Source organism: Anthonomus grandis, chromosome 5, assembly GCF_022605725.1.
Source record: "Anthonomus grandis grandis chromosome 5, icAntGran1.3, whole genome shotgun sequence".
NCBI lineage: Eukaryota > Metazoa > Arthropoda > Insecta > Coleoptera > Curculionidae > Anthonomus > Anthonomus grandis.
Window position 1 is genome coordinate 32,857,458 of NC_065550.1, and position 23,300 is coordinate 32,880,757.

The following is a 23,300-nucleotide window of genomic DNA, read 5'->3' on the forward strand; positions in this document are numbered from 1 at the left end:
TCATATTAATTGTAAAAAAAACAAACAAAATGCTTTTAAACACTTTAGTTTAAATTGCAAAATCTTGTAAAAATTCCAAACAAATGGAAAATAAATTAAAAACAAATAAAAAAATGTCAATTGGGTATTGGAGGGTGGTAGTAAAATAGGCCCTTAAGGCCTTTCATTTGGTACTTTATTTTGAGTTTTTAATTAGTTTTTACCTTATTTTATTACTAAGTGCGTCACTTTAGGATCTTTATTTCTACTTTTATTTAGTTTGTTCATCATTTCTTAATAGTCAGTTGTAAACAAAAATTGGAAAATCAGTCCTTAATAGATGATAAAAACATTAGTGTTCTGAAGTACTTAAAAGCATCGGTTTACATTTTTATTTTATTTGTCATTTTGTTCATGTATAATGTTTTATTTATTGCTATTTTCGTCTTATTTATAAAAGTTTTTTTACCACATCAATAATTTTTTTTAATTATTCATTGTTTACTTAATTTGTTAATAAAGACCTTATCATAAGACCCCTTAAAAACTGGTAAAGATATATCTTTGTATAACGAAAAACATAAATAAAATACATTAGAGTACTATAAAACGTTAAATTGTTTTTTCTTATTTTATTATTAAGTGTATTACTTTAAATTCTTTCTTTCTACTTTTATTTAGCGTATTTATCATTTTTTATATGTCAATTGTAAACAAAAATGGAAAAATGAGCCTTTAATAGATGGTAAGTACATTAGTGTCCTTAAATGATGAAAAGCGTCGGTTTACGTTTTTTTATTTATTATTTTATTTGCATTTTTTTTATTTGTAATATTTTATTTATTGCATTTTCGTCTTATTTATAAAAGTTTTATTACCACATTATTTTTTAGGTGAAAGTGTGTTATTTTAGGTTTCCTATCTTTTTAATTATACGGCTTTTTATATATTTTTTTTATTGTTGCAATTTTGGTTATTGTTGTTTTTTATCATTGGTTTTATTTGGTTTTTTTGTTTAATTTAAATTCTTGATTTAACTAAACATGTATCAGTTTTTTCTTTTGCAGTTTTTTTTTTCATTTCAGTATAAAAAAATAATACAGATATAAAAGATTTAAAAAAAAAACAACTATTAAGAATGAAATTAAATATAAAAAAATTGAAAAATGACTAAAATAATTGATAAGAAAATAAATAAAAAGTGGCCGAAAGAATTATTTGATACGGATAATAAAAACAAAGGATAAAAAATCGCAATAAAATAATAAAGTCTTTATTACTAACAAACATTAAATAAATATGAATTGAAATAAATTAAAGTAAGGTTTAAAATATAAAAGTCTATATAGATATTTATACAATAAGTCAATAAGAAAAATAGGAATAAAATAGAAAAATTTATAAAAACAAGCAAAATCTGGCATAAAAAATAAAAATTATCTTGAATAAGAAATTTTAAGAAAAATGGGAATTTACGTTTAAGATAATACTAATAAAAAAGGAAATAAAACTAAAATAATTTTTCATTCAAATCTTTATAATTAAGCTACAAAAGACCACACAATATAAATTAAAAAGAAATAAATACTGGTCTAATACTAAGACTGGTCTGAATTATCACAAAACGAGAAGTAGATCTGTATAAAAACTCAAAAGATAAAATGGTAAAATTTGAATAAAAGATGAGAAATAAGTGCTCAATAACAGAGAAAAATATCAATAAACCTAAGAATTAAATTTACAAAAAAAATCGAATTAAGCATAAATAAAAAATAATAAATAAAAAAATTGATTTGAAAAACTGAAATTAATCTAAATAAAATATAAATTTAAAATTGGTTCAAAGGCCAATAAAATATGACAAGATAAAAATGAGTATAATTGATGAATGATAAATGAAATAAGAATTTTGAATTTTACTATGACTGATTCTATGAAATTAGAAGCAAAATGAAAATGTTAAATATAAAGCTTAGGTTCAAACTATATTTAAAATTAAAATATACGAAAAAAATAACAATAAACGTAAAAATTAAATTTGAAAAACAAATTGCATAAAAAAATATTAAATAAATATACATTTAGCTTATTTTTGCTAAATTTAGCTTTTTTCTACTTCTCCTGTTAATTAAATGAGTATTTAGTTCACATTAATTACTGCATTATTTTTTAATACACGGTTTATTTTTTTAATTATATGGCTTTTTATTAGTTTTTCGCTTATATACCAAAAGCGTTAGTTTAGGTTTTTATTTTTGGTTTTATTTAATTTTTAATTTTTTATTTAACTAAATTTTTGTTTTTTTTCTATTGCACTTATATTTCATTTCAATTACAAATTTATCAATGTGAAACAAAGAATTATTTAATATGGCTATTAAAAACAAAGTATAAAAAATAACAATAGAATAAGAAAAGTGTTAATTCGTAATAGCCATTAAATAAATATGAATTAAAATAGAGTTTAATGTATAAAAATCTATATAGAAATTTATATAGTAATTTAATGAGGAAAATATGAATAATATAAAATCAAATTTTACAATTTATAATTGGTTCTATAGAACGAAAAACAAAAATAAAAGATTTACAATGGTAAAAAGTGATAAAAGTTTAATATAAATTAAAAAATAAATAAATAAATCTAAATTACACCTTTTAGTGAAATGCCCCTTTAGGGCTTTTGTTTATTACTTTATTTTGGCTTTTTCTTGGTTTGTGATTTTTGCCTAATTTATGCAACTTTTATTACTAAGTGCGTCACTTTACATTCTTTATTTCTACCTTTATTTAACTTTTTTTAATTTAAACAAAAATTAGAAAACGAGCCCTTAATACATGGGAAATTCATCAGTGTTTTTTAATGATTAAAAGCGTCGGCTTAAATTTTTTATTTTATTTTCTTTTTTTATTTGCCATACTTTATTTACGTCTTATCTAAAATTGTTTTATTACCACAATATTTTTTAGGTGAGGGCGTCATTTATTTTTCAATTATTTGACTTTTTATTAGTTTCTTTTCAAATTATTCATTGTTTACTTAAATCGTTAATAAAAACCGTATCATAAGACCTTAAAAACTGGTAAAAATATATCTTTATACAAAATAAAATACATTCGAGGTCTTCAGTTAAATTTTTATTATTGTCTTATTTTAAGTATATTATTTTAAGGTTTTTATTTAGTTGCTTTCATCATTTTTTAAGTAGAAATTGTAACCAAAACTTGGAAACTAAGTTCTTAGGGAATCGTAAATACATTAGTGTCCTCAAGTGATCAAAATCGTCGGTTTACGTTTTTTTATTTATTATTTTATTTGCTTTATTTTTGTAATTTGTAATATTTTGTTTATTATTATTTTCATCTTATTTATAAAAGTTTTATTATCACATTATTTTTTAGGTGAAAGTGTGTTATTATAGGTTTTTAATTTTTTCAATTATTTGGCTTTTTATTAATTTTTTTTAAAATTGTTAATACAAGTGAAATATAAGACCTTAGAAGGTAATAAGCAATTGATGTGCTTATACAGCCAAAAGCGTCGGTTAAGGTTTTTTATTTTTTGTTTTATTTTGCTTTTTTGTTTACTTTTATTATTTTTTTGTTTAATTAATTTTTTTTTCTATTGCATCTATATTTTATTTCAGTATAAATTAATAAAAAATACAAACCTAAAAAAAGACACACTTGTATGAAAGAATCTAGTAAAAACAATGAACTAAAATATTATGGAAAAAAAATAACAGGAAAAAGAATAAAATAATAAGAAAAAATAAATAAAAAGTGGCCCAGAGGATTATTTTCTATTTACCTAAAAATTTGTTTTATTTCTATTAGACTTTTATTTTATTTCAGTAAAAATTAAACAGAAAAAATATAAAAAGGATAATAAATAAGAACAAAATATAAAAAATCGCAATAAAATAAGAAAGCCTTTATTTGTAAGGAAATATGGATTAAAAAAAATTAAATTAATGTTTAAGAATAAGATGAATAAAAAAGAAAATATTATAAAAAATAAAAATAAGACAAGAACTGGTACAATCAGGAATTAAAACAAAAAATGAAAATAATTTTAAATAAGAACCAAAAGCGTAGGTAAGGTTCTTTTAATTTTATTTTTATTTGGCTTTGTTTGGGTTTATTTCTTTTTTATATTTAGCTAATTAATATATGAAAATAAATACATTTTATTTATTTTCTTTTATTGTACTTATATTTTATTTTAGTATAGATAAAAAACACTGTTAAAAATAAGAGGAAAAAGAATAAAATAATTTAAAAAAATTAATAAAAAGTGGCCCAAAGAACAGTTAAACATAAGAAATTACAATTAAAAATAAATAATTACAATTTACCGTAAATATTTTTTCATTAAAGATATTTAATTAAACTGTAAAAGACCAGAAAATTTAACTAAAAACTTTGTTAAAAAATTAAATAAATGGAAAACTGAGACATTAAAAAAAATATAAAAAAATAAAAATTTCAAATTATTTTATGACTGGTTTGAATTACCGTAAATTGAGAAGTAGATAGATTTAAAAAACTCAAAAAATAAAATGGTAAAATCTGAATAAAAGTTGAAACAAACACTGAATAAGAGAGAAAAATTGCAATAAACCTACGAATTAAAGTTACAAAAGAAAAATCGAAATAGGTACAAATAAAAAATACGATTGGTTTAAAAAACCTAAATTAACCCAAATATAATAAAAATTCAAAACTGGTACAAAAAAACAAAATATAAGTTAAAATTAAAAAAATAACAAATAACAAAGTAATTAATAAAATAGCAATAAAAGAAATTATTAAAAAAATATATGACAAGATTATATGTAAAAAAAAAACATAATCGATGTATGAAATGAGAAGAAAAATGATTTTTATTTTTTTTTATTATGACTTAATTAAAACTATATTTATAACTAAAATACGCCAATAAACGTACAAATTCAATAGCAATATAAAATTAAATGCAACTTAAAATGAATAAATAAAACTTAAATTAGAAAATTAGAATTATGAAAAATTGATGAAAGATGAAAAGCAAATAAAATAAAAATTTAAAAAATATAACAAAACTAAATTCCCCAAAAATATCTTTATTAAATTAAAGTTCCCAGAAAAAAGGAATTATTAAGTATATTAATAAATGAAATAAAAATTAAAGAAACCACTAAGAAAAAATACAATAAAAAATTAAAAAAAAACATAATTAATGACATAGATGAATTTTTGAAGTTTTTCTATGACTGGTTCCATACAACGAGAAACAAAATATAAGCTAAAATATAGGAACAAAAATATCAATAAATCTACAAAAAAATATTTAAAAATAAATACAAATAAGAAACCATAAGTAAAACTGGTTTAAAACACAATAAGAGCTTGAATAAGAATATTGAAAAATCGCATGCAAAAAATCTAAATTTCAATTGAAAAATCACGATAATACTAAATTCTCCAAAAATATCAAAAAAATCCTCGTCAAAGTTAAGAATAATTTACCCTTGCAATAATCAGTGCTGTAACATGCCAAAAATAAATAACCCTAATGACTTAATCACATTCCCTCATAACAATTCAACCCTATTGTCACCAGGCGAGAGCACTTAAAACCCATTAAAGGATTCCTTTGTTTATCTACACTTTCTCCTCACTCGTTCTCATAACACTTAAATCGCTACAAAATTAATTTATTCTATTACCATATATTTAGGTCTTACCTGGTTCGATTTTTCCGATACACAGAACGGCCCCGCACTAATCCCCTTTTTCTTTTTAAAGACGACATTTGCTATGTCATTTCCTATGAAATTCAAATTTGAGTTGGACCCTTACACCTTTGAAAACGAATCGATTTATGTATATTTAATCAGTTCCCTTTTTTAAAATTCATTTTTTGGGCTTTTCACTCGGATAAGGAGATGTTGGAAAATAAGGGAAAGAAACGATCTTTGAGCGACTAATATCGGGATCGAATCGCTCTTTAGATTATTAATTTTATAGGAGGATTTAGGCCTAAATGTATTGGGTATTAACCAGTTTTATATATTGAAAAAAGCATTAATTTGCAGAAAAATTAAAAAGCTTTACATGAACCAACGTAAAAACCCATTACCCACGCCTCTAATAGTACGCCGTGTACATATTTGTTTATTCTTTAGTTAATATACGTTATAATGCGGTTATTATTATCACAGAATAAACTTTTATTATCTTTATTCAACAGATTAGCCAAGTTCGTAAATAGGTACGCGATATCGCGTTATGTAAATGCCGCGTCTGGTAACTTCAATGAGACTTTTTCTATTTTTTTTTGTTAATTTATTTTTCTCGCTATTTTTAACGAAAAATTGGGTAAAAATAGAGGTGCAGATGGGTCCATCTGGTGTTTAGGCGAAACTATGTTTTCCCGCTAAAAGCGGGTTTAAAAATAGGAGAGAGAGTATGTGTGTGTTCCTACTTTATTATGAGCCCACAATAGATTGGCCCGATGAGAAATTCGATCATAATAAAGTTGATATTTCCTGTTTGGCGGGAGTTTGACTGATTTATTGAGTGTTTGTGCATGATTATTGATCGGAATAAGTGGTGTTTTTCGTATTATGAGAGCTAAATTGTGTATAAATGCTACAACTTTAGGATGAACTAGGAAGTAATAGAGTAACGCCATGCGGTACAAATTTGAATAAATCAATATTTATTTCGATTTTTGGGCATTGAAGTGCATTTTAGGCTCAAAAACTGGAAAAATTCAATGGTTATTCTTTTTTCAAAAAAATCCAATAACAAAAATGAAATTAGTCGAAAATTTCGCTTCTGAATCAAAAATACTATTGGAATCTTTTTATATTTTGATAATATAAACAATTCTTAATATGAGAATTGAAGATTAATTAATGGAAAAGAACGTGTGTTATCATATTTTCTCGTTAGAATTTTAAAAGTTTAAATTTGAATTTAATTGAATGATTAATTACTTATTTTTTTTTAATTGGAGTTAAATTTTATTTTTTTTTAATGATTTTAACGAGCAATGATTTTTTTTTGTTTTCCAAATTTAAATTATGTCGGTTATTCTAAATTATTCAAAAAATAAATTATAAATTAAAAACACTATATTTAGGAAAATTAATTTTGGAATAGTTTTCTTAACAAACAAATTGAAATTAATAGAAAATTTAGACTAATGAATTAAATATCTAATGTTCAGATTTTTTGTAATTTTAATTATTTTATTTTTTTTTAGTTTTAAGAAAACAAAATTTCAATAAAAAATTTGTTTTTTGAAGTTGTTAAAATTTTTCTGTTTGAAATTTTTTTACAGATTTTTAAATATAAAATTAATAGAATAATGAAAGAAAGAAAATGTGCTATATTACGTAAGACAAAACAAAATCTTGTGTACAAGCATCCTAAAAACTAAAAAATTCCAAATTCACTTTAAATTTCAAATTTCAAACAAACATAACACCTAAAACAATTTACCATAAAATTTACCCAACATTAATTAAAACAAAACAGATTGAAAAAATAAAAAAAAAAGCATCTTTTTGATAAATTTGATTAAAAAATAAGTAAAGCTGTCAATAAAACAGAATTTAGAGGAAATAATTAAAATATTTAATAGGAAACAAAACTAAAACACTAAAATGATGTCAGAGCACAGGTCAAAAGGTATCATTAAAAAAATCGTCAAGGCTATAATATGCCCTGGATAATAAAAGTGATTTTAATTTCTTTTTGAATTTCTTAACTTCTAAAATTTGTCTGGTACATAGAGGAATTTTTTTTGCTAAGGTATATAAGTGAGTTCTTGGTAAAGGAGGATGTAAGGATTGATAAGGGAAAATCGTTAACCTGGCGAGTCATATGACCAGTGTTAGAGGGAGGTTTAGGACATTTACGAATAAGAGTAGCTGTTTCTAAGATAAAAAGAGAAAAAAGAGTTTTTGAGATATAAAGAGAGGTTTACAAGAATCTCTTAACCCAGCGGAACATAGGTATCTAACTGCCTTTTTTTGAATCACAAAAATTATGTTTAATAATCCCTTGTTGCTTAAACCCCAAAAAGGCAAGCCATAACGAAGATGGGACTCAATAAGAGAAAAGTACACTGAACGTGCAACTACCTCTTCCAGCTCATGCTCCGCCATTCTTACTGCAAAGTATCCAGAGGATAATTTTGATGCAAGATTTAGGATATCATCTTCGAAGCGAAGGCGACCATCAATGGTAATACCAAGGAACTTGCAGCCTTCTTTGTTTTGCAAGGGGGAGTTTTCGCTAAACATAAGGCCCTGAACGTCACACTTAAATCCCATAATAAAGGTTTTGCCCACATTAAACAAGTCTGTTTGCAGCACACCACTCTGATAAAATTTTAATATCCCTAAAAACCTGGGCTCTCATTATCAGAATCTCTGATTCCATAAAATGGTGGTATCATCAGCAAACTGAACCACTTTGCCCTGCAGTTTTAATGAACCCAAATCATTTACATAGAGCAAAAATAATAGTGGTCCTAACACTGAACCCTGAGGTACTCCAGTTTTAAGAGATCTGGAATCAGATAAACATCCAAATACTGTAACTCTTTAGGTACGATTAGACAGATAGGATTCCAGCCATTGCAATGCCACACCTCTAAAGCCATAATTATTGGGCTTAGACAGCAGTATTCTATAATCTACACAATCAAATGCCTCGGATAAATCGCAAAACACAGCCGCCGCGGACTCTCCAGAATTTAAAGATACATAGACACTCTCCAAAAAGCCGAAAACAGCGTCATGAGTCCCTTTTCCCGTTTGAAATCCAAACTGATGTGCAGATAAAATGCAATTATGTTGCAAAAAAGACAAAATTCTGATTTTTGCAAGTTTTTCAACTATCTTGGAGAGGGTAGACAATATAGAAATTGGACGGAAATTACAAGGCTCATTCAAATCTCTACCCTTATAAAGACGGATAACCAATGCCTCTTTCAATCATGCTGGAAAGATGCCATTATGAAAGGAATTGTTTATGGCAGAAGCTAAGGCATTTAATGCCGAGTCAGGCAAAAGGAGTAGTAATTTTGATAATATTCCATCAGCTCCAGCTAATTTATGGTTTTTTAAGCTTTTAATTGCATCTTTAACGTCAGTAAGGCTAACAGGATAAAAGAAAAAGAATTTTGAACTGACACTTGTTGAATATAATGCAAAGGATCAATATTAGTATTCACATCCTTGAGCAATAAATGAGGAATATTACGGTAATAATCATTTAAACTATTTGGTCTTACTTCTGGTTCTGAAACTTTCTTGTGAGAATGCCTGAAGTCATTCATAATTGACCAACATTCTCTCTGTCTATTTGAGGACAAATTCAAGCGGTCACTATAATATTTAACCTTTGCTGCTTTTATCGTCTTTCTGTATAGACTACGATATTTCTGATGATAAAGAATAATGTTTCCAAAAAACGGAGGTTTATAGCTGAAGTTCTGAGGCCTGCTGTGACCCATGGTTTTCTATTTTTTATTTTAAGCCTCTTTTTAGGAAAACACTGATTGGTCTTGTCACATAGCACATGAAATAACAAAGTAAACGGGTCAGGAGCCATTTCAACTGCATTCCAATTAACCAAAGCTGTAGTAGAAGAAACATCATTAAAATTTGCTCTGCTGAAAATTCTTCCTATATAATGAGATGAAGGAAATACATTGTTGCATGGAATCCTAGCGAGAATGGCTTCATGGTGAGAAATACCAGATGAGAGTAGTCTACATGACACATCATTTAAATTTGTAGACAAATAATCAATAGTAGTTGCAGATGAGAATGTGGGTGAAAGAACATGCATCTTTAAGTCATAAGATTCCAATATACTTAAAAGGGATGTATGGTATGATGGCAAGCTTACATCAGTGCAGTTAATATTAAAGTCACCAGCCAAATAACTATGGAGTGTAGAGACAATTGGGATAATAGAGAATCAAGTTTGTCCAGGAATATACCAATATCTCCTGTGAGTGGTCTATAAACACAAATAACATATAAATTAAATCGCTTACAAAAACAAAGGGAGAATTCAAAAACCTTCTTCAACAGAAAGCTATCATACTTATTAATTTTACAGAAAAAAGCTTCAATTGTTTGTTTAACTAAAATACCTGTAATGCACAAATTATGTAATAAAAATTAGGATTTTAAGAAGTAATTTAATTTTTTTTATTAAAATGAAAATTTAAAAAAAAAATAATAAAGTGATAAAAAAACACAAATATTAAGAGTAGAATTTTTTTTTTAAATTAATTATTTAGGTTAAGCCATGGAAAATAACTGACAAAAAACGTGTTATCTTAAAATATTTTTAATTTTTTCTTTTTTCAATTCGATAGTTTCAAATTAATTTTAACTTTACCAATTTTTTGTTGAAACTGGACTTAAATTTTAATTTTTTTACATTATTTAAAAAAATAATTAACAGATAAATTAAGTTAAAAAATTCAGTTTTTAAAAATTTAATGAGTAATTTTAATAAAAATTTAAATTAACTAGATTCTGCAGAATTAATCAAAAAATAAATTGAAAAAAATATTATAAGAAAATTAATTTTGTGACATTTTCGTTAACGAACAGATTGAAATTAATAGAAAATTTACATTTATGAACTAAAAATTTACGTGTTAAGATTTTGTTTTATTTTTTATTTTAATTTTTTTTTATTACAATCTTGGTCTTTTAATAGAAGAAAAACTTAATACAAATATTGCTTTTAAATTATTTTTTTGTTAGGTTTTCGAACAGATTTCAATATAAAGTTAATAGAAAAATGCACAAATTATAAAATAAAAATTTATTGGTATAAAAAAAAATGGAATTTAAATACAAATTAATGAAAACAAAATATTTGAAAAGAAAATAAATTAGCTAAAATTTTTTGAATAAAAAATTTTGTTAAAACATGCCTGAATAAATATTTAGAGTTTTTACATTTAAACTATTTTTTATGTCCTACTATAAATTGAAATTAATAGAAAATTTTGAATAATAAATTAAAAATCCACATGTTGAATTTTTTTTAAATTTTAATTACTTTTCATTTATCTCATTACAACCTTAACTTTTTAACAAAAGAAAATTTCATTAAAAAATTTGTATTTTGAAATTGTTAAAATTTTTCTGTTTGAATTTTTTTACAGATTTTTAAATATTAAATTAATAGAATAATGCACAAATTATTAAGTTTTTAAGAAGTAATTTAATTTTTTTTTGATTAAAAAGTCTACGCAACTCAATAAATATTTAATAAGATGGAAAAAAAAATTAATAAAGTTATAAAAACACACAAATATTAAGAGTAAGATTTTTTATAAGATTAATTATTTAGATTAAGCCATGGAAAATAAATTACAAAAAACGTGTTATCTTAGAATATTTTTATTTTTTTCTTTTTTCAATTCGATAGTTTCAAATTAATTTTAACTTTAATCACTTATTTTTTTCTATTGGAGTTGAATTTTAATTTTTTTTACCATAGTTTAAAAAATAGTTAACAGACAAATTAAGTTAAAAAATTAAGTTTTTGAAAATTTAATGAGTAATTTTAATAAAAATTTAAATTAACTAGATTCTGCAGAATTAATCAAAAAATAAATTGAAAAAAAATATTATAAGAAAATTAATTTTGCGACATTTTCGTTAACGAACAAATTGAAATTAATAGAAAATTTACATTTATGAACTAAAAATGTACGTGTTCAGATTTTGTTTTATTTTTTATTTTAATTTTTTTTTATTACAATCTTGGTCTTTTAATAGAAGAAAAACTTAATACAAATATTGCTTTTAAATTATTTTTTCAAACAGATTTTAATATAAAGTTAATAGAATAACGCAAAAACGATGAAATAAAAATTTATTGGAATGAAAAAAAAGTGGAATTTAAATACAAATTTAATAAATGAAAATATTTGAAAAGAAAATTAAATTAGCTAAATTTTTTTCAATCAAACATTTTGTTAATGCATGTTATGAATAAATATTTAGTTTTTACATTTAAAATATTTTTTATGTCCTACTATAAATTGAAATTAATAGAAAATTTAGAATATTGAATTAAAAATCTACATGTTCAATTTTTTTAAATTTTAATTATTTTTCATTTATTTTATTACAATCTTAACTTTTTAATAGAAGATTTCATTAAAAAAATTGAGTTTTGAAATTTTTCTGTTTACAGATTTTTAAATATAAAATTAGAATAATGAACAAATTATGAAATAAAAATGTAGATTTTAATAAATCATTTAATATTTTTTTTGATTAAAAAGTAACCTATCGAAAATTTGATAAAATGAAAATTTAAAAAAAAAACAAAAATTTAGGAAAGTTATAAAAAAACGCAAATATTAAAATTAAGATTTTTTTTTAAATAAATTATTTAGATTAAGCTATGGAAAATAACTTGCTACAAAAAACGTGCTATCTTAAAATATTTTTACTTTCTTCTTTTTTCAATTCGATAGTATAAATTTAATTTCAACTTTCATAACTTATTTTTTTTTAGATTGAAGTTGATTTTTTTTTTACAATAGTTTAAATAATAATTAGCAGCCAAATTAAGTTAAAAAATTAATGAACAATTTTAATAAAAAATTTATTCCGAAATTTAAATTAACTAGGTTCTTCAGAATTAATCAAAAAATAAATTACAAATTAAAAGAAATATATTTAAGAAAATTAATTTTGCGATATTTTTATCAACGAACAAATTGAAATTAATAGAAAATGTAGACTTATGAATGAAAAATCTACGTGTTAAGATTTCGTTTTATTTTAATTTTTTTTGCATAACAATCTTGGTCTTTTAATAGAAGAAAAACTTAAAATACAAATACTGGTTTTTAATTTATTTTTTTTTGTTAGATTTTCGAACAGATTTCAATATAAAGTTAATTTATTTATTTATTGTTTATTGTTCAACAGTACAAAACCATTTACAGAACAAAGCTAGCACACCAAGTAACAGATATAAAATATGAAAAAAAAATGAAAAATACAATATGTGCTTAAGCTATAAGACCTACACATCTAACTTAAATAAGAGGGGAGAAAATTTCCCTAGTGAAAATACCTACTTGTCTAAGAGAACAGTTTTCTATATCGCACAAAGAAGAGATGCTGTTAAAATTTGTGGTCATAACAAAAATTGGTGACTTCTTACCAATGTTAGTTCTCGAATGAGGGCAATAAAATGTTTCGGTAAGCCCATCTTGGTACTCAAAGTTTAACATTGATAAAAGATGGGGCGAATCAATAAGATTGTGAATAAGCTTATATACAAAGTCATTAAAAACAAGCATCCTTGTAAAATTAAGAGAATCGATATTAAACTGAGACAGTAAAAGAGCATTATCAAATCCTCACCAGTTTCCTTCAAATGCAAAAATTTGAGGAATTTTCTTTGAACATTCTCTAGAGCCATAACATGAATCTGATATATTGGATACCACACTAAGCTGCAATATTCAAGTCTTGATCGAACTAGTGAGTAAAACAGTGTTTTAAGAGATGTAATATTAGTGAATGGTTTACAGTTTCTCATTATGAAACCTAAAACTCTATTTGCGGATGAAAGGACTGACTGAGTGTGGGGAATAAATGTCAGTTGGGTATCAAATGTAACCCCCAAATCATGTATATTTTCATAATGCTCTAATTCTTCAGAACTGATACTGTATACGTAATTTAATGGTTTATGTTTCCGAGTGAATGTCACTACTTTACATTTAGATATATTTACTTTAAGTTTATTCTTTATACACCAGGTGTGTAAAATATTAAGTTGATGTTGGAGAAATACACAGTCGTCAATACTATTGATTCTGCTATATATTTTTAAATCGTCGGCAAACAGTAAGTTTTCACAAGTTAAAGCGCGGGAAAGGTCATTGATGAAAAGTAAGAACAGTAAAGGCCCCAATTTCGATCCTTGAGGCATCCCAGATGAAGCCAAATACAACTCAGACTTGAAGCCATTATAAGAAACAAATTGTTGCCTTGAAGTAAGATATGATCTAAAAAAAGAGACAAGTGATGGACTAAATCCAAAAGAGCATAGTTTTTTAAGTACAGTAAAATGATCAATGCAGTCAAAGGCCTTTGAGAAGTCTATGTAAACTACATCAGTCTGGCCGACGTCATTAATAGCATCACTTAAAAATTGAGTAAACTGAAGCAGATTAGACATTGTAGAACGTTCGGGCGAGTTAATAGAATAAGGCAAAAATTATGGAATAAAAATTTATTGGAATAAAAAAAATTGAATAAATGTTAAACACAAATTTAATGAATTAAAATATTTGAAAAGAAAATTAAATTATTTAAATTTTTCAAAATTCAATTTAATTTTTTTTAAACAAAAATTTTGTGAAAACATGCATGAATTAGAGTTTTAAATTTAAAATATTTTTTTATATTTTTGACCTAATTTATTTAAAATCAGCAATTTTTTCAATTTCCAAATATGCTCATTAAATCTAGAAAACTCTCAATTTTAATTACTGCAAAAATATTTAATTACAATCTCAGCCTTTCAATAGAAGAAAATTTGTGAATAGAATGAAAATTATTTTTTAAAGAATTTTTAAAAAATTATTTTTTTAAGAATTTTTTAAAATTAAGAACAAAAACATGTATATTCAATTTTTTCAAACCAAATATTTTAATATAATCGATATAATTAATATTTAATCGAGTTTGTGATGTTTTCAATTTCCCTGTTCCATTAATGAATCCATCTTCTGAAAATTTACGTAATTTATCTAAAAATATTTTTTTTACAATTTGTGGGTATTAAGTTAAACCTCGAACTCAAAAACTTTAACATTTTATTTATCAATTTAAAATTATTCAAGAAAAGGATTTAATTTTATTAACAATTTTTTTTCTCAAATTTGAGGTGTGTTTTTTTTTTTAATTTCTTTGGGGGTATTTAGCAAAAACCATATTTTTTTACTAACTAAAGATTATTATTTACCAAATATTTAATTAACAAACTTGATGTTTGATGTTTTTCGGGTTTAATTTGACAAATTCAAAAAGAAAAACAGTAGTTGCAGGCAATTCATACCTTATTAAAATAATAAAACGATGAAACAGAAAAACGATGAGAATCCTTTTGTTCTCTAATGCAAATCTCAGTCTAAATTCTAAACTATTGTTCCCAGTTTTGTTAAAACTTAATGCTTTTAAAAAAATTTTTTTCATGAATTTTGAGTTGTATTTTTATTTTTTTTCATGATGTTAACATGAACCTTTGGAGAAAAAAAATAAAAACCCTAAGTCTCGGTCCCAAAATATTTTTTTATATGTAAATAAATGTAATAAATATTTTATTATACTAAGCAGGTCATCTCAGGTCAGGTCTGATGATGCTTTTTTAAGCGAAACATGTAACCTTCGAGACATATAAAAAAATATTTTGAGATCGAGACTTAGGGTTTTTATTTTTTCTCTACTTATGTAAATAAACATAACGTAACAAACATAAGTATTAAACACAACGCTGCCAATTTTTTTTACATAATTTAAAAGAAAAAGCATTGCTCTATTAAAGGACGTACGATTTTACTCTAGTTTCCACTAATTTGTTAAAGCATGATTTCTCTACATCAAAAAAAAATATTGCACCTTTTAATTTTCTTTTACACAAGCCAAATTCTTCGACTAATTCATTAAAAAAAAATCATTTCACAAATTCACCCTAATCTGTCTCCAGTTTTAAATATTAATTTAAAAAAAAACCCTCAAAGAACATCCCCAAAGATCTACATAACACAATCAAACCTTCATAGGACATTGACAGGGTATATCCGAGGAATATATAATCAAAAAACCACTACTACTACTACTACTATCGATACACTAAATAAAAGTCGAACAAATCCGCTCGGAAAACTTCATGTTGTCGCCGATCGATTTCCCGGCGGGGCATCGCGTTAAAAACTGAAAAGAAAATGAGTCTCTCGTTCCCCCACACGTTCCACGGTGTTTTTGGGAAATTGTTTTATTCGCTTTAACTGCTTATCTGCATAAACACGAAACGCCACTATCGCGGGAAACCTGAACGACACACGTCCGGGTAAAAGTCGTTCCCGATAAAACTCAATCCGATCAAACATTTATCGTTATTCTTAGTGTACCTGTTGTGTAATTGACGTTTGTTAAATAATAAATGTGGTCTATTTTCGTGATCAATCGATATGGGTGTCGCGTTTTAATGGGGTTAATGGACGGGACAAGATTTTCATTTCAGCTGGTTTTAAAATATAATTTAATTTATTAAGTAAAAACTCCTTTGGTAAATTCTATAGACCAGTTAAAACTTTTTACTAATAAAACCGGTTCTCTTCAGGAAAAATATACATAACTCTCGAAAACTTCAGAAATACATATAATGGAAGATCCGTATTTAGAAGAAGATTTAAATCATCATTTAATCAAATGCGAAGCAAACTTTCAAGAATAACTGCGAGAGTTGAAATTCAAGAATTGCAGTTAATTACTTGTTATAATAGAGAGGAAGTTATAGACGTTCCTTAGGGAGCGAGATCCGCAATGCGGCTTTTAATATAAATAAAAATATCCGGCGGCCCTATGGTGTACTTAAGTAAATAATTAATTTCCGCATTGAGGCGCTACACCATATAAATAATAGAAAGGGTGTTTTCTTTATTGGGGAAACTGTCCCGTTTGTTGTTCGGAAAAAGGGGCGATATCCTTTAATATTTTAGGGGCACGTGCGGGGTTAACAGGTTACCTTTTTGTCGCAGTATTTTGTATAGTTTTATATATATTTTTTTTGTTACTAGTTAGTCAAAAATTAGGTGAAAAATATCATTTATGCAATCACTAGTTCCTATCCATATATAATAGGTTCAATCAAGTCATTTTTGAGGTTCACTAAGCTTTTATTATTGTACATTATAATGTTTATGGACAAAAGGTCTTTACTTTTTATCGCCCTAAGAATGGCCTAATATAGGCCGAAACTTTAATATTATTAAAATTTAAAACACAAAAAACAGCAATTTTGTTTTAATTTTAGGCTAATAAAAATCACATCAACAATTTAAAAAATTAAGTTGTTCGCTAGCTTGAATCTTACTTGATCCATTATGATGAATACTTAATCAATTCCAGGATGAGAAATCACTATAATGACTTTTTAAAATCAATTGAAAGATTCAATACAAAAATAATAATGGAAATTACCAAGAGATTCAAAAATCAATTCCCGTAATAATCTATTTAAAATATTAAGACATAAATTGTTGATTGGTTTGATTATTACTTGAACCACTATGATAATTATTTAATCAATTCTATGCCGATATAATCAATATAATTATTTTTATAATCAAATCCAAGATTGAGAGTAAATAATTCAATTTTTTTAAGGTCTAGTGCTATCTGAATTTACTACAAAGATCCTTTTATCAGTTCTAACAATTTATTCATTGATAGGTTTTTATTGTAAAAAGATTGATTAATAAATCATTATAAGGTAAATTAACTTTAATCAATTCCAAGTCCAATAAAATCAAGCTGAATATTCACTTTGATAATGTTTGTAATCAATTCAATATCAATAAGAGTATTTAAATGATAATTTTATTAACGGATTAATTATGAACATTTAGTATTTAATCAATTCCAAGGCGAATAAAATCAAGCTAAATAATCTATGATGTATTTACAAGCAAATGATGCAATCACAATTTTGATATTAAGTTCTTTGAATATTTTTTTGGAATCACTGTGATGATTCTTTTAACTAATTCCAAAGTAAAAGAATAGTATCAGAAATAAAGAAGATAAATTAATAAATTTTAAGCCCATAAGAGTACTTGAACCAGAGCTCTTTAATCTTTTGTAATTTGCGATGGTGCATTAATCATTCAAAGAAGAATAGAGAAAACCATTAACGAAATTGATCGTTAAAATACTTGGACAATAATAATTGAGGTTACGGCAAAATGATAAATAGACAATACCATACAAGTCTCAATCAGGAAATTTTAGATCCATTCTTAAATCATTTAACCAATGCAGCCTCATAAAATCACTATAATGATTTTTGTTATTATAGTGACGATTTCTGATTCTGTGAACAGATTCTCTCTAGAAAAAATCAATAGGAATACACATCTAAGACTGTACACCATAGATCAAAATATTTGACTAAACGTAAACAGAATAAATTTAACTAGTCAACCTAAACTATAAAATACGAGCAAAACGATACATTATTCGTTTAATATTGTTGCACCCTTATAAAAATATACTTATGGAAAATGGAACTTCCTCGTATCAAAATCGACCCACTTAACACTTGAAATCCCATTAAAATCACCCACGTGCCTCGCAATCTACGACAATCCAACGTTGCATGCAGCAACATCTCGAACCCCATCTCGAATACGTCTGAAGTTTCATTATTAACGGAATATGGGGCGGCAATAAGCGAATTCTCGCATATTACGCTGCACGTTCCGGCTTGTATTCATAAAATATTACAAGGTGGCAACCAGCTTACGCTATAATACCCCCGTTGTGCAATTTCCCTATACAAACGCCCACACAGATGAAACATACGCCATATTTAACATTCATAGGCGCTAACTCGCTTGGAAGTTTTTGTTTATATTAACTTGTTCGACGACGTCTTCGCGCTTGCTTAACATCTAACTTGGAGGGACTATTTGTTAGGTTAAGTTCAGTGTAAACAAGTTCAAAATATAATCAAGTAATATTAGATTTTAACATTAAAAAAATCATCAATTCTGATGATTAAGTTCAACTTTTGGAACTGATTCGATCATCAATCATATTGGATTATATAAGCAGAAAAATATATTATTCAGCATAAATATTACAGCAACTAGTTTTTAATGATACTGACAAATATTTCATTGATTTTTTCCTAAAATATTGATGTATTAGACTTGATTCTAAAAAATTATTTAGTCATTTTAGCAGCCTAAAATTAATTAAAAATTTGACAAAGCGTTAATCAAACTATCAACAATTTTTGATTATTCTATATTTTTACAAAAATCAATACATTTTTATTATAGAATATTAAGAAATTTTTATATCTCCATACAGAAATTCTATATTCCAAAAAATTTTTATTTTTAATTAAAAATATAATTTAAAAAAGTTATCATTTATCAGTCACAAACCTAACTTGGAATTGATTAAATAATTTTGATTAGAACCTCTATTTATTATCATAAATATTTAAGAATTATTAGAATTGATTTATAAAAAATAATAAAATGAATCTTCCCTAAAATTAATAAATTATCTCTCTTCTAAATAAAATAAATCATCAATCTTCAAATAATTTAATAATATTTATTTAGTTATAATTTATTAATTAAATATCATTTCCATACTAATCAGCTGAAAAGTTATTTTAAAATCTTCTATCAAGAATTGATTAAGGATATTATAATTTAGAAGTGGCTTTTATTGATTTTAAAAATAACTAAAGCGATTTTAAAGGTGACTATCTAAATAATTAATTAAAAAATTTAGATATTCTCTTAACAAATATTTAATATATTGGGAAAAAATTGCATACAATTTATAGGAACTAGTTCTTAATGCTATTGATGATTATTTCTAGTAATTCTCTTGATTTTTTTAATTATTGATTAATGATTAGACAATAAAAAGATACTCATAATCAATTTATATTAATTCTAAAAAAAATATTTGATTATTAGATCAGCCTTGAAATTAAGTTATTATAGTTACAATTAAACTAGCTAACAATTTTGGATTACTTAGATGAATTATCACAGGACGTAATTTTTGATGCACTAAACACAAATACTCATTGTTGCATTTAATTTTAAACAATGATTATATTGATTTTTTTAGTTTAAAATTGATTAAATAATCATCAAAGTAATTTGAGTAAAAATAAAACTAAAAGTTATTCTTGATGTTTTTGATAACTTTCTATATTTTTTTTTAAATTTTTGATACACTAGACATTATACAGTGAAATCAGATACTCCTACAATTAATCGATTAAAAAAAAACCATTATATTGATTTTATTGGCCTGAAATTGATTAAGTAATTATAATAATAATTGAGCAATAATCAAACTATGCAACATTTATTCATTACATGCATGATCATAAGAACTTAATATTGATTCATTTGATTATCTATATTTTGAATTGTTGATGTTCTAGACACTAAAAAATTGAATCGGATAGTGCTAATCTTGCAGTTGATTTATAAATATCATTATATTTATTTAATCAGCATGAAATTGATTTAATATTTATTATAGTGATTCGAGATTTAATTATACTTGCCAACAATTCTTAACAATTGATTTCAAAAAAGCAATATTTTTATTTTATTTGCTTGAAAATGATTAAATCTATATCATAGTAGTTAAGTTTTATAATTAAGCTATGCAGCATTTATTGATTATTTAAGATTATACATGGATGATGATCAGAGCTAAGTATTGACCGAATGAATTGTTTTTTTCTTAAAATTTTAAATTGTTGATGTACTAGATCCTTAAAAATTAAATCAGGTGCTTTTAATCTTGATTTAAAAAAAATAACTATATTGATTTCTTTAACTTGGAAGTGATTAAGTGGTCATAGTGGTTCGAGTAAATATCAAATTAGAGAACAATTCTCAATTATTAAAGGAACTAAGTTTTGACGTACTTGACAATATTTATTATTTTTTGTTGATTTTTTAAATTGTTGATGCACTAAACTAACTTAATGAATATAATTATTAATCTTTGCATTTGAAATTATTAAGAAAATTGTTATATGGATTTTCTGAAGCTGAAATTGTTAAAATAATCATCATAGTGATTCATTGATCATTCATTCATTCACGAGTAATAATCTAAAACTAGCCAACGATTCTTGATTATCAGAGTACCTAATGTTTAATATTACTTAAAATTTTCATTATTTTCCATTGATTCTTTGAATTGTTGATGCATTAGATCATGAATAATTTAATGAGATACTCTTAGAATTTTTTTAGCTTAAAATTAATTATTCCAACAATTCTTCAATGTCAATGCTAATTAAAATTATAAAAAATTTCATTGATATTTTAATTGTTTCGACAGGGGACACTAAAAAAATTGAATCGGATACTTCCAATGTGATTTAAAAAAATCAATATATTGATTTCATCAGCCTGGAATTAATTAAATAATCATCACAGTGATTCGAGCAATAATCAAAGTACCCAACTTGATTATTTAGGTGGACTATCACAGGAACTAATACTTGATACTCTTAATAATTTTCATAATTTTTTTGAATTTTTGATGCACTAGACAATAAACAATGAAATTACTTACTCTTGCAATTGTTGAAAAATGACATTCTTGTTCTTCTATTTGATTTAAAAGAAATTTTCATATTGATTTTATTAGCCTGAAATTAATTAAGTAATAATCGCAGTAATTAGGTTGTAATCAAAATAGTCAACATTTCTTGATTATTTAAAATTATGCATAAATGATCATCGATATTGACGGATTAATTGTTTTTTTCTTAAAACTTTGACCTTAAAAAGTGGATTTATTCAGCTTAGAATTGATTAAACAATGATCATAGTGGTAAAATATCAAATTAGAGAACAATTTTTATTAAATCGATTATGGAAGGAACCAACGCTTGACGCAGTTGACAATATTTATTATTTTTCGTTGATTATTAAAAATGTTAGTGAGAATGCTTGTAAAGGGTCAAGAACCCTTAATCAATTATTAATTGACTATTTTATTAGTAAACTCGTAAATTTAAATGTTTAATTTGTTGACAATAAAAACGAAATATTTATAAGTACTAAAACCATTAAAAATTAATCGTTTAAAAGATGATTGATTTCCCAGTAGGAAAGTATGTATCTGTCTGGATGGGTCGGGAATAATAAATGATGTTACGTGTCTGCTCGGCCGTTGGCGTTTCAGTTTAAGCCATTGACAAATGGTAAACGTTTAAGATAACATATTGTTTCTCCTAATAGTACGTATTTATTTTATTTTAAATTTATTTGTCCAGTTTTTGCCCTGGATCACATCCAGAAAGACGTGTTCAGATATATTTTAATCTAACCGCTTTATTAATAGTAGATTTAGTCACTTTATTGTACCTAATAATTAATTATAATTTTTTGTTATTACATGTAGCTTCTATGCCAAGTAAATGCTTTACTGTATACGCGCATGCAAATTTAAAATAAAAAAAGGATACATAATATATAAATAATAACACCAAAAGAAAACATAAATATATTTAAAATAAATAAATATCTATAAAAGGGGCATGCGACAACAACATCGATTACTGATAAAATCCAGGCATGCCGACGACAGCTACATTATAGCACCTACTTATGTACGGTAGCTGGGGGCGCTGTCATCGCGAGCGCTTTATAGCGCGCCTGCTCGTCGGTCGGTAACACGATGTCGACCGAACGCGACCGCAGCGCCACGTTCGGCCCCACGGGCACCTCCAAACTAACGCCCGAATGTTGTAACTCTTCCGTTTTCTTTTCCGGTACTTTTGAGAAGCAGGAATCTACGGAGGCTGCACGGTCTCTTCTTAAATCCGGTACCTATAGAAGAAATCGATTAGAAATTATAGAGAGTTAAGTTTAGCTGGGTGTTATTGGAAAAATGTACTTTAATAGGTTTGATGGTTTTATCGTGGAATCAAATCTCAGGTTCTTGTTAGTTGCATTTAATATTTATTGTATACATTGATGATGACAGGGAATTTTTAAATAATTTTAAGAGTGCCGCTTAAACATCAATTTTTGAATTAGGTTTAAATACTAATAACTTGCAATTTAGAACGTTAGCGAACTACCAAAATTCACTATATACTTGTAATTCTCTTTTTTGGACACGATTACAATTACGTTTATGTGATTGGTAGGTGGTCGTTAAATATTATAAAATTATAGCATACCTTTATGTGACTATATATAATTATTAGGATAAGACTTGGTATACCTTGATACAAAACAATTTTTTTCATGTTATCTTATTATAGTATTTATAAATAATTTTTTTTAATTAAATTATTATTTAGTATTATATAGTTTATTTTAATTTTTTGTTAAATATGTCTGTACTTAAGATTGCTCACTTAAGTATTCGTTCTGGTTGTTAAGTTTTTGGATTTTAACGAAATTCTACAGGCCGGTGACTACGATGTTGCGGATGTTAGTGAAACATCGCTAA

General features: G+C 25.0%; 1 protein-coding gene across 11 annotated transcripts in view; it reads right to left on the reverse strand.

The window, feature by feature from the left end:
• Positions 1-23,300, reverse strand: part of LOC126736713 (eye-specific diacylglycerol kinase) — a 289,431-nt gene that overhangs the window by 87,178 nt on the left and 178,953 nt on the right. For all 11 annotated transcript variants that reach the window (XM_050441217.1, XM_050441218.1, XM_050441223.1 and 8 more), the window contains one exon: positions 22,446-22,669. In XM_050441217.1, coding sequence (XP_050297174.1) covers positions 22,446-22,669 — 224 coding nt within the window. The remainder of the gene's footprint in view (positions 1-22,445; positions 22,670-23,300) is intronic.